General features: G+C 53.0%; 1 protein-coding gene across 1 annotated transcript; it reads left to right on the forward strand.

Moving 5' to 3' along the window:
* The first annotated feature begins 322 nt into the window (after positions 1-322).
* Positions 323-5,827, forward strand: LOC135164768 (uncharacterized). The gene is made up of 2 exons (XM_064125424.1): positions 323-1,732; positions 1,790-5,827. Exons 1-2 carry the CDS (start codon positions 323-325, stop codon positions 5,825-5,827), a joined length of 5,448 nt encoding a protein of 1,815 aa, XP_063981494.1.
* The last annotated feature ends 7,163 nt before the right edge of the window (positions 5,828-12,990 follow it).

The raw sequence follows: 12,990 nt of genomic DNA on the forward strand, positions 1-12,990 counted from the left end.
CGGCTCAGCGCGGGAAGCATAGCGGCATTCGCAGTGCCGCCCCACCATCAACGAGGGCCCGCCCCTGCCGTCCGACAGTGTCGCCCCAACCACGCCGAGCGCCACCGGCACTTGATAGTGCCGTCTCACCACAACCAGGGCCCGCTCCTACCATTCGACAGTACCGACCCTCCATCATCGAGGGCCTGCTCCTGCCGTTCAGATAGGGATCCGCTCATCTGGGATTCTGGAATATTTTTCCGGATCATCGTCAGCAAAACCACGTTCTGGTAATTTTTTGGGAATCATTCCCATTGGCACCGCTCAGTCACAGCTGTCAGCTATGGCCTCCTTTGAGGTTACCCTGGGGCTGAACACATCGAGAGGTGCATTCATCGAAAGGGTGCATAACGAACTGCTCGATAATGAGGTGGACCAGCTCACCATAACATCCCTACATGCCAAGCTGGATATCCTCGAAACTTATTGGGAGAAGTTCGAGGCCACTCATGAGAAGCTCGTCGGTGGGAGCGCGAAGGTGGACAACGTCTTGGAGTTGTCATACTTCAAGGACAGCCTCTTTGATCGGACCATCGTACACTATCACGAGGCCAAGGGGATTCTGGTTCAGCTCATAGACAGGAAGGGGGTGTCCACCGGCTCACGTCGCTCTGCCGCAGGGGGAACAGCTCAACCTTCAACGGCTAAAAGGTGCCTGCCAGAAATTGCTCTTCCCAAATATTCTGGGGTATTCTCGGAATGGAGGTCCTTCCGAGATTTGTTCAGCTCACTGGTCGGCTCAACCCCAGATATTCCAAACGTGGAGAAGATGCATTACTTGAGGACGAGCCTCAAGGATGAGCCAGCTCGAATCATCTCCAACATCGCCATCTCTGATGACTCATTTGCCTCTGCTTGGGAACTGCTCCTTACGCGCTATGAAAATAAGCGCCTCCTCGTCTCGGCGCAGCTCGAGCGCCTACTCAACCCACCAGGGATGACCGCTCACAGTGCTCGAGAGTTAAACACTCTATTGACCACTGTCGCCGAAGCATTGAACGCTCTGGAGGCATTAGGGTCACCGACTGCTCATTGGGATCAGGTCCTCGTCTACGTGGTATCCAAACGGCTCAGCTCGAAGCTCCGAGAAGCATGGGAAGTGAAAGTCGGGTCGTCCACCGACTTCCCCAGCTTCTCAGCTTTCAAGGACTTCCTCACCGGGAGAGCTCGTGCCATGGAGAGCATGGAGATTAATACGCCCGCTCGCTCTACGGATCAGGCTACGAGGCCTACTACTGTCAGCTCAAGAAGGCCTCCCCTGTCGGTCAAGGTGCATCATGCAGCTGCTCCACAGCCACAGCAGACCAGGCCAACTCCCAGGAACACCTCATCAGGGAAAGTGACGTACCCCTGCTCAATGTGTCAGGCAGACCACTATCTGTCAACCTGCACATCATTTCGTCAGCTCAACGGTCCAGCTCGTCGGGAGATAGTGGAAAGGTACTATCTCTGCTACAACTGTCTCGGTCGTCATTCAGTCAAGGACTGCAGATCGCAGACGAGATGCCAGCTCTGTGGAGGTCTCCATCATACGATGCTACACTCCACCTCGACCACAGCTCCACCTAAGCCCAGTCAAAGGCCATCTTCTAGGACCGCTCAAGGTACTGCTCAAAACCAAGCTGCATCGTCATCAGCTCGACCATCTGGGGTACCAATGGTCACGTACACCTACGGGGATGGGGTCACTACTGTGAAGACCTCTGAGCCCAGACCTTCCACATCTGCGGAATGAAGGTCATCCGGACAGATTGCCGTTTCGTGCTCAGCTCGTCAGCTCGATTCTGGAATTACTGGTTGCCGTCCTGGGGTACTTCTGGCTACGAGTCTAGCTTATCTCGTGTGCCCAGATGGAGCCGCTCACCGCATTCGTCTGCTCATCGACCCAGGATCAGAGATATCTCTTATTGGGGACCAGATTGTGCGTCGTCTCGGACTTACCCGGTCCAAGACTTCACTACTTATTTCCGGAATCGGAAACTCGGCATCTGGGCCGGCACTAGGCAAGGTACCGCTCACTATACAGTCCACTCATTCTTCATTTCAGCTGAGAGTCACGGCTTATGCTCTCAGCCAGCTCACCACATCGTTACCGACGTTTACACCCGGACAGCTCAAGTGGGATCATCTTGAAGGGTTACAACTCGCTGATCCCAGCTTCCAAGCACCAGCACCAATTGACGTCTTACTTGGTGCTGACGTCTACGGTCAGCTCATCCTGCCAGAGGTCATTACACATGACCCAGGATCACCATCGGCTCAGCTCACCCGACTCGGATGGGTCATCTTCGGGCCCACTGAAAGTGTTGCGTTAGCTCACACGGCCACAGCTCACCTGGCGGTATCCAATGAGGACCTCGATGGCTTACTCACCAGGTTCTGGGTCCAGGAAGAGGTTCCTGAGACTTCAGAGATACAACTCACCGACGAGGAAGCTCAATGCGAGGAACACTTTCGGCGGACACACACCAGGGACTGCTCCGGATGTTACATTGTCCGGTTACCGCTCAAGGCTCCGCCCTCAGTGCTTGGGGATTCACGAACGTCAGCGCTCGCATGCCTTCACCGACTGCTCCGGAAGTTCTCCCGTGATGAGGAATACCATCAACTCTATACAGACTTCCTCAAGGAATATGAAGCCCTTGGCCATATGCGCCGGGTCTCCGGACAGCTCACTCAGACAGCTCATCGACAGCGTATGGGGGAGTACACAGCTCTCGGGACGACCTTAGCACATGAAGCTCCGGCTTCAGGAGGGTTGAGGGTCCCGAATAGCTCGTACTCCGCTCAGGCTGTCACTTCTCCGGAATATTTCTTTCCTCACCACGGTGTCGTCCGAACCAGCAGCGAGACGACTAAGATGAGAGTCGTGTTCAACGGCTCCCATAAGACCAGCTCGGGGCAGACGCTCAATGAGATTATGCATACTGGAGCCAAACTCCAGAGAGACATTGCTGATGTACTGCTCTTCACTCGACGGCATAAGCTCATCTTCATGACGGACATCACCAAGATGTTCCGCCAAATCGGAGTACATCAGGATGATTGGCCGCTCCAACAGATACTTTGGGCCGATGCAAATGGGAACGTCACAACATATCAGCTCACCACCGTCACGTATGGAACTAGATCCGCTCCATTTCTTTCCATACGTGTCTTGAACCAGCTCGTGGAGGACGAGGGCAGTAACTATCCTCTCGCCGTGGAGCCGCTCACGAAAGGACGATATGTAGATGATATTTGCGGAGGTGCTGACTCGGAGGAGGAGTTACTCAAGACCGCTCATCACGTGACTCAACTTTGCCAATCAGGCGGCTTCCCGTTGGCAAAATGGCACTCCAACAGTGCAGGTCTGCTCAGCACACTCAGGTTGGACAGCACCTCCCACGATCAAAAGGTGATCGAGGACTCGATCACCAAGATCTTAGGAGTCTCATGGCACCCAGGCACGGACAGCTTCACGTTCTCCATCGCTCGGCCTGAAACCAACTCCATCTCAAAACGAATCATTCTGTCGGAAACCGCTCAGCTCTTCGACCCACTTGGCTTCCTCGCGCCAGTGGTGGTACGAGCGAAGATACTACTACAGGCGCTCTGGATTGAGAAACTGGGATGGGATGACCCAGTTTCCCCGACAACAGCGCATCGATGGCGACAGTTCAGGGATGAGCTCAACCAGTTGTCGGAGGTCACCGTGCCACGATGGCTAGGACTGCTCAAGGGCTTCGACGTGGAAGTCCATGGATTCTCCGACGCATCTCAGGTGGCTATGGCTGCTGTCATTTACCTGAAGGTTCCGCACCTACCTGGAAATGGTATAACGCTCGTCTGCTCCAAGACTAAAGTAGCCCCGCTCGAACGGCTGACCATCCCACGCCTGGAACTTACGGCTGCCCTGCTCCTAGCCAAGCTCATACGTTACGTTCAGGATCAGCTCAACCTCAGCGCAGCGCCCACATACCTCTGGACGGATTCCTCCGTAACACTCACATGGATCAGCTCCCACCCATCACGATGGAAAGAATTCGTGAGGAATCGTGTCGCTCTTATCCAAGAGCTAACTCAGCCAAGTCACTGGAGGCTGGTGCCTGGCAAGGAGAATCCAGCAGATTGTGCTTCTCGAGGTCTCACCGCGCAACAGTTAGCTGCACATAAGCTGTGGTGGACAGGCCCACCATGGCTACAACAGGATAGCTCATCTTGGCCAACTCACGTTCTAGAAAGGGACCTCAATGTGGACCTCGAAGAGAAACCGGGTCAGATTTACTACGGCGCCGCTCAGCAAATAGCTATTTGGGATCTCATCGATAAGTTCTCTTCGTTCAACCGACTACTTCGGATCACCGCGATCTGCTCAAGGTTCATCGCTCGGCTTAGGAGGGTTCCTAATACGTCACTCCATTATCCGCTCACGCTCAGCGAACTGGAAGACGCACGGCTCCTTTGGATCAAGCTCACCCAGACAGCTCATTTCAGGGAGGAACTACGGATCATCTCTCGCGGGGAGAAATTCACCAGGTCCCATCCGCTCACCAAGCTCACCCCGTTTATCGATCGTCAAGGGATCCTGCGTGTTGGTGGACGGCTCAGGTTCGCACAGCTCGACCCCGAGAGCAAAAATCAAGCAATCATCCCAAAGGAATCGCAACTGGCTCGCTTGCTGATAAGCCAAGCTCACCTAAGGACACTTCACGGCGGGACACAGCTCACTCTTCGTCAGCTCAGGACAGCTTACTGGATCCTCGGAGGCCGAGCTCCAGTACGCTCCTTCATCCTTAAATGCGTGAAGTGCGCTCGACAACGTGGGATACGTGCTCAACAGCTCATGGGACAGCTGCCACCAGCCCGACTCACCCCCGCTCGCGCCTTTCTCAACACGGGGGTTGATTACGCCGGCCCCATATCGCTCCGGTCCTGGAAGGGACGGGGCCACAAGTCATACAAGGGATGGTTGGCTATCTTTGTCTGTATGACCACCTCAGCCGTGCATCTCGAGGTAGTATCAGACTACTCAGCTGATACATTCCTAGCGGCATACAGACGTTTCTCCAGTCGGCGCGGGATCGCTCACACCTTATTCAGCGACTGCGGTACCACCTTTCTCGGCGCTGATAGGGAGCTCAGGAGGCTATTCATAGCAGGATCATCCAAATCTCGACAGCTCGCCCAGCTCCTCATTCAAGATGGGACTCAATGGTCCTTCAACCCTCCAAGCGCACCACACTTCGGAGGCAAATGGGAGGCGGCAGTGAAGTCGGTGAAATATCATCTCACCCGGACTATTGGGGAGGACCTGCTCACCTTCGAGGAACTTACCACCTTGCTCACCCAAGTTGAGGCAGTTCTCAACTCACGGCCGCTTGAACCGCTCACTGATGATCCTGATGACTGCTCGGCTCTGACACCAGGGCATTTCCTTATAGGCCAGGCTCCTACGACTCTTCCAGAGCCATCACTGGAGAATCTTAACATCTCTAGACTCTCCCGATGGCAGCTCATCCAACAAAAACTCCAAGGGTTCTGGAAGAGATGGTCCACAGGATATCTCCAACGTCTACAGGCCATATCCAAGTGGTACCACCCAACTCACGACATCAACGTCGGCTCTTTAGTCCTACTCACGGACGAGAGGTTTCCTCCATCAAAGTGGCCTCTCGCCCGAGTGACCGCTCTTCACCCTGGCAAGGATGGGCTTACGCGAGTAGTCACACTCCGGACCGCTCAGGCGACGTTAACGCGCCCCATCGTTAAGCTCGTACTCCTGCCAGTACCGACGTCAAGGACCTAGAACCACATCTCAGCGCTACAGCTCGTCAGCTCATTGGCCTTCACCTGGACTTCGTCAACCCTGACGGATTTACGACCCGGCACGATCAGCGAGGTCCACCGTGAGGATGGAGTCACCCGGATTGGACGGGATTTACGACCCCCCCCCCAACGTCTCGGATGATTCCAAGCTTAGCCAGCACACCAAGGATCAGCTCTTCGGACAGCTACAGGGTGATCCACCCAGCATACGCTCTGTGAATATTTTTGATTCCCAAATTTTTGTTTTAGGTCATATTGTTCATCGACAGCTACACTCAAGTTGCTGACGGCTGGGGAGGATGTTGGAATTCCTGGAAGCCGACCAGGATTCCATTACTAACACTAACGCCTGCTCACCGTCAGGCCAAACCATAACAACCCGGTTGTTACTAAGGGCCTATTTCACATTTTTTGGGTGATGGGGCGCCACTTTCTGGACCGCTCACAGCCATCCGGCATAAGGGGGATGCCCCACCACCGACCTCGAGGCCCCTCGAAATCGTCCGATTGAGCGATCGGGCAGCCTCGCTCGTTCACTTTCGTCCGGGATTCAGTAGAAGCAACACGTGTCTATCTGTGTTTCGGATATTCTTCAAATTGTTCTAGACCGCTCAAATATTGATAATCGAATTATAAAGCACCGCTCATTATTGAGGCATTTATATTTCATTAGTTATTAAAGTTAATTAATTTTTTGTAAGTCAATAAATAAGTGACGTGCCGTGTAACCGGTTATCTATTTTTTTTTGGACTGCTCAAACCCACCCACACCGATCCCCTCCGATCCAGAACATTCTTCCAACAGAGAGACAGAGAGGGACAGAGAGAGGGTGATAGAGAGAGACGGAGAGAGGGAGAGAGAGACAGAGAGAGATAGAGAAACAAAGAGAACCAGAGAGAACGGAGAGCGGCAGAAAGCTAATGATCAAGACAGACAGAGAGAGACGGAGAGAGACAGAGAGAGACAGAGAGAGACGGAGAGAGGCGGAGAGAGACAGAGAGAGACAGAGGGAGACAGAGAGATTCAAGGAGAGACAGAGAGGGACAGAAAGAGACAGAGATAGACAGAGAGAAGTAGAGAGGGACAGAGAGAGGCAGATAGAGAGAGACGGCGAGAGGGAGAGAGAGACAGAGAGAGACAGAGAGAGACAGAGGGAGACAGAGAGAGACAGATAGAGACAGAAAGAGACAGAGAGAGACAGAGAGTTAGAGAGAGGCAGGAACAGACGGAGAGAGACAGAGAGAGGCAAAGAGAGACAGAGAGGGACAGAGACGGAAAGAGACAGAAAGAGACATAGACGGAGAGAGACAGAGGGAGACGGAGAGAGCCAGAGAGAGACAGAGAGAGACGGAGAGAGGCGGAGAGAGACAGAGAGAGACAGAGGGAGACAGAGAGAGGCAAGGAGAGACAGAGAGGGACAGAAAGAGAGAGAGAGGGACAGAGAGAAGTAGAGAGAAACAGCGAGAGATGGAGAGAGACAGAGAGTGACAGAGAGACACCGAGAAAGACAGAGAAAGTCCGAGCGGGACAGAGAGGGACAGAGAGAGGCAGATAGACAGAGACGGAGACAGACAGAGAGAGAAAGACGGAGAGAGCCAGAGAGAGACGGAGAGAGACCGAGAGAGGCGGAGAGAGACAGAGAGAGACAGAGACAGAGAGAGCGAGGCAAGGAGAGACAGAGAGGGACAGAAAGAGACAGAGACGGAGAGAGACAGAAAGAGACATAGAGGGACAGAGAGAGGCAGATAGAGAGAGAAGGAGACAGACAGAGAGAGAGACGGAGAGAGACCGAGAGAGGCGGAGAGAGACAGAGAGAGACAGAGACAGAGAGAGAGAGACAGAGAGTGACAGAGAGAGACAGAGAAACAAAGAGAGCCAGAGAGAACGGAGAGCGGCAGAAAGCTAATGCTCAAGACAGACAGAGAGAGACGGAGAAAGAAAGAGAGAGACAGAGAGAGACGGAGAGAGGCGGAGAGAGACAGAGAGAGACAGAGGGAGACAGAGAGAGGCAAGGGGAGACAGAGAGGGACAGAAAGAGGCAGAGAGGGACAGAAAGAGACAGAGAGAGACAGAGAGTAGTAGAGAGAGACAGAGAGAGGCAGATAGAGGGAGAGAGAGGCAGAGAGAGAGAAAGAGAGACAGAGAGAGGCAGAGAGAGACAGAGAGAGACAGAGAGAGACAGAGAGACACAGAGAGAGGCAAGGAGAGATGGAGAGGGACACAAGGAGACAGAGAGAGACAGAGAAAAGTAGAGAGAAACAGCGAGAGATAGAGAGAGACAGAGGGAGACAGAGAGAGGCAAGGAGAGACAGAGAGGGACAAAAAGAGGCAGAGAGGGACAGAAAGAGACAGAGAGAGACAGAGAGAAGTAAAGAGGGACAGAGAGAGGCAGATGGAGAGAGACGGAGAGCGGCAGAAAGCTAATGATCAAGACAGACAGAGAGAGACGGAGAAAGACAGAGAGAGACAGAGAGAGACGGAGAGAGGCGGAGAGAGACAGAGAGAGACAGACGGAGACAGAGAGTGGCAAGGGGAGACAGAGAGGGACAGAAAGAGGCAGAGAGGGACAGAAAGAGACAGAGAGAGACAGAGAGAAGTAGAGAGAGACAGAGAGAGGCAGATAGAGGGAGAGAGAGGCAGAGAGAGAGAAAGAGAGAGAGAAAGAGAGACAGAGAGAGGCAGAGAGAGACAGAGAGAGACAGAGGGAGACAGAGAGACACAGAGAGAGGCAAGGAGAGATAGAGAGGGACACAAGGAGACAGAGAGAGACAGAGAAAAGTAGAGAGAAACAGCGAGAGATAGAGAGAGATAGAGAGGGACAGAGAGAGGCAGATAGAGAGAGACGGAGAGAGGGAGAGAGAGACAGAGAGAGACGGAGAGAGGCGGAATACAGAGAGAGACAGAGAGAGGCAAGGAGAGACAGAGAGGGACAGAAAGAGACAGAGAGAGACAGAGAGGGACAGAAAGAGACAGAGAGAGACAGAGACAAGTAGAGAGAAACAGCGAGAGATAGAGAGAGACAGAGAGTGACAGAGAGACACCGAGAAAGACAGAGAAAGTCAGAGAGGGACAGAAAGAGACAGAGATAGACAGAAAGAGACAGAGAGAGACAGATAGAGAGAGACGGAGAGAGGGAGAGAGAGACAGGAGGGTAGAGACAGAGACCGGGAGAGACAGAGAGAGACAGAAAGAGACAGAGAGAGACAGAGAGGGACAGAGAGAGACAGAGGGGGACAGAGAGAGGCAGATAGAGAAAGACGGAGAGAGGGAGAGAGAGACAGAGGGAGACCGAGAGAGGCAGAGAGAGAGACAGAGAGAGACAGAGAGACACAGAGAGAGACAGAGAGGGACAGAAGGAGACAGAGAGAGACAGAGAAAAGTAGAGAGAAACAGCGAGGGATAGAGAGAGATAGAGAGGGAGAGAGAGGGGCAGATAGAGAGAGACATAGAGAGAGAGAGAGAGAGACAGAGAGAGACGGAGAGAGGCTGAGAGAGACAGAGAGAGAGGCGGAGAGAGACCGAGAGAGGCGGAGAGAACGGAGAGCGGCAGAAAGCTAATGATCAAGACAGACAGAGAGAGACAGAGAGAGAGACGGAGAGAGACCGAGAGAGGCGGAGAGAACGGAGAGCGGCAGAAAGCTAATGATCAAGACAGACAGAGAGAGACGGAGAGAGACAGAGAGAGACAGAGAGAGACGTAGAGAGGCGGAGAGAGACAGAGAGAGACGGAGAGAGGCGGAGAGAGACAGAGACAGACAGAGAGAGACAGAGAGAGACGGAGAGAGGCGGAGAGAGACAGAGAGAGACAGAGGGAGACCGAGAGAGGCAAGGAGAGACAGAGAGGGACAGAAAGAGAGAGAGAGAGAGAGAGACAGAGAGAAGTAGAGAGAAACAGGGAGAGATAGAGAGAGACAGAGAGGGACAGAGAGAGGCAGATAGAGAGAGACGGCGAGAGGGAGAGAGAGACAGAGAGAGACAGAGAGAGACAGAGGGAGACAGAGAGAGACAGATAGAGACAGAAAGAGACAGAGAGAGACGGAGAGTTAGAGAGAGGCAGGAACAGACAGAGAGAGACAGAGAGAGGCAAGGAGAGACAGAGAGGGACAGAGACGGAAAGAGACAGAAAGAGACAGAGACGGAGAGAGACAGAGAGAGACGGAGAGAGCCAGAGAGAGACAGAGAGAGACGGAGAGAGGCGGAGAGAGACAGAGAGAGACAGAGGGAGACAGAGAGGGACAGAAAGAGAGAGAGAGGGACAGAGAGAAGTAGAGAGAAACAGCGAGAGATGGAGAGAGACAGAGAGTGACAGAGAGACACCGAGAAAGACAGAGAAGGTCCGAGCGGGACAGAGAGGGACAGAGAGAGTCAGATAGACAGAGACGGAGACAGACAGAGAGAGAGAGACGGAGAGAGCCAGAGAGAGACGGAGAGAGACCGAGAGAGGCGGAGAGAGACAGAGAGAGACAGAGAGAGACGGAGAGAGGCGGAGAGAGACAGAGAGAGACAGAGGGAGACAGAGAGATGCAAGGAGAGACAGAGAGGGACAGAAAGAGACAGAGAGAGACAGAGAGAAGTAGAGAGGGACAGAGAGAGGCAGATAGAGAGAGACGGAGAGCGGCAGAAAGCTAATGATCAAGACAGACAGAGAGAGACGGAGAAAGACAGAGAGAGACAGAGAGAGGCAGAGAGAGACAGAGAGAGACAGAGAGAGACAGTGAGACACAGAGAGAGGCAAGGAGAGATAGAGAGGGACACAAGGAGACAGAGAGAGACAGAGAAAAGTAGAGAGAAACAGCGAGAGATAGAGAGAGATAGAGAGGGACAGAGAGGGGCAGATAGAGAGAGACGGAGAGAGGGAGAGAGAGACAGAGAGAGACGGAGAGAGGCGGAATACAGAGAGAGACAGAGAGAGGCAAGGAGAGACAGAGAGGGACAGAAAGAGACAGAGAGAGACAGAGAGGGAGAGAAAGAGACAGAGAGAGACAGAGAGAAGTAGAGAGAAACAGCGAGAGATAGAGAGAGACAGACAGTGACAGAGAGACACCGAGAAAGACAGAGAAAGTCAGAGAGGGACAGAGAGAGACAGAGATAGACAGAAAGAGACAGAGAGAGACAGATAGAGAGAGACGGAGAGAGGGAGAGAGAGACAGGAGGGTAGAGACAGAGATCGGGAGAGACAGAGAGAGACAGAGAGAAGTAGAGAGAAACAGGGAGAGATAGAGAGAGACAGAGAGGGACAGAGAGAGGCAGATAGAGAGAGACGGCGAGAGGGAGAGAGAGACAGAGAGAGGCAAAGAGAGACAGAGAGGGACAGAGACGGAAAGAGACAGAAAGAGACATAGACGGAGAGAGACAGAGACAGAGAGAGAGAGGCAAGGAGAGACAGAGAGGGACAGAAAGAGACAGAGACGGAGAGAGACCGAGAGAGGCGGAGAGAGACAGAGAGAGACAGAGACAGAGAGAGAGAGACAGAGAGTGACAGAGAGAGACAGAGAAACAAAGAGAGCCAGAGAGAACGGAGAGCGGCAGAAAGCTAATGCTCAAGACAGACAGAGAGAGACGGAGAAAGACAGAGAGAGACAGAGAGAGACGGAGAGAGGCGGAGAGAGACAGAGAGAGACAGAGGGAGACAGAGAGTGGCAAGGGGAGACAGAGAGGGACAGAAAGAGGCAGAGAGGGACAGAAAGAGACAGAGAGAGACAGAGAGAAGTAGAGAGAGACAGAGAGAGGCAGATAGAGGGAGAGAGAGGCAGAGAGAGAGAAAGAGAGAGAGAAAGAGAGACAGAGAGAGGCAGAGAGAGACAGAGAGAGACAGAGGGAGACAGAGAGACACAGAGAGAGGCAAGAAGAGATAGAGAGGGACACAAGGAGACAGAGAGAGACAGAGAAAAGTAGAGAGAGACAGAGAGAGGCAGATAGAGGGAGAGAGAGGCAGAGAGAGAGAAAGAGAGAGAGAAAGAGAGACAGAGAGAGGCAGAGAGAGACAGAGAGAGACAGAGGGAGACAGAGAGACACAGAGAGAGGCAAGAAGAGATAGACAGGGACACAAGGAGACAGAGAGAGACAGAGAAAACTAGAGAGAAACAGCGAGAGATAGAGAGAGATAGAGAGGGACAGAGAGGGGCAGATAGAGAGAGACGGAGAGAGGGAGAGAGAGACAGAGAGAGACGGAGAGAGGCGGAATACAGAGAGAGACAGAGAGAGGCAAGGAGAGACAGAGAGGGACAGAAAGAGACAGAGAGAGACAGAGAGGGACAGAAAGAGACAGAGAGAGACAGAGACAAGTAGAGAGAAACAGCGAGAGATAGAGAGAGACAGAGAGTGACAGAGAGACACCGAGAAAGACAGAGAAAGTCAGAGAGGGACAGGGAGAGGCAACGAGAGACAGAGAGGGACAGAAAGAGAGAGAGAGAGACAGAGAGAAGTAGAGAGAAACAGCGAGAGATAGACAGAGACGGAGACAGACAGAGAGAGAGAGAGACAGAGAGAGATGGAGAGAGACAGAGAGAGACAGAGAGGGACAGAAAGAGGCAGAGAGGGACAGAAAGAGACAGAGAGAGACAGAGAGAAGTAGAGAGAGACAGAGAGAGGCAGATAGAGGGAGAGAGAGGCAGAGAGAGAGAAAGAGAGACAGAGAGAGGCAGAGAGAGATAGAGAGAGACAGAGAGAGACAGAGAGACACAGAGAGAGGCAAGGAGAGATGGAGAGGGACACAAGGAGACAGAGAGAGACAGAGAAAAGTAGAGAGAAACAGCGAGAGATAGAGAGAGATAGAGAGGGACAGAGAGGGGCAGATAGAGAGAGACGGAGAGAGGGAGAGAGAGACAGAGACAAGTAGAGAGAAACAGCGAGAGATAGAGCGAGACAGAGAGTGACAGAGAGACACCGAGAAAGACAGAGAAAGTCAGAGAGGGAGAGAGAGACAGGAGGGTAGAGACAGAGACCGGGAGAGACAGAGAGAGACAGAGAGAAGTAGAGAGAAACAGGGAGAGATAGAGAGAGACAGAGAGGGACAGAGAGAGGCAGATAGAGAGAGACGGCGAGAGGGAGAGAGAGACAGAGAGAGACAGAGAGAGACAGAGGGAGACAGAGAGAGAGACAGATAGAGACAGAGAGAGACAGAGAGAGACAGAGAGTTAGAG

This window comes from Diachasmimorpha longicaudata, chromosome 7 (assembly GCF_034640455.1).
Source record: "Diachasmimorpha longicaudata isolate KC_UGA_2023 chromosome 7, iyDiaLong2, whole genome shotgun sequence".
In the NCBI taxonomy this organism is placed as follows: Eukaryota; Metazoa; Arthropoda; class Insecta; order Hymenoptera; family Braconidae; genus Diachasmimorpha; species Diachasmimorpha longicaudata.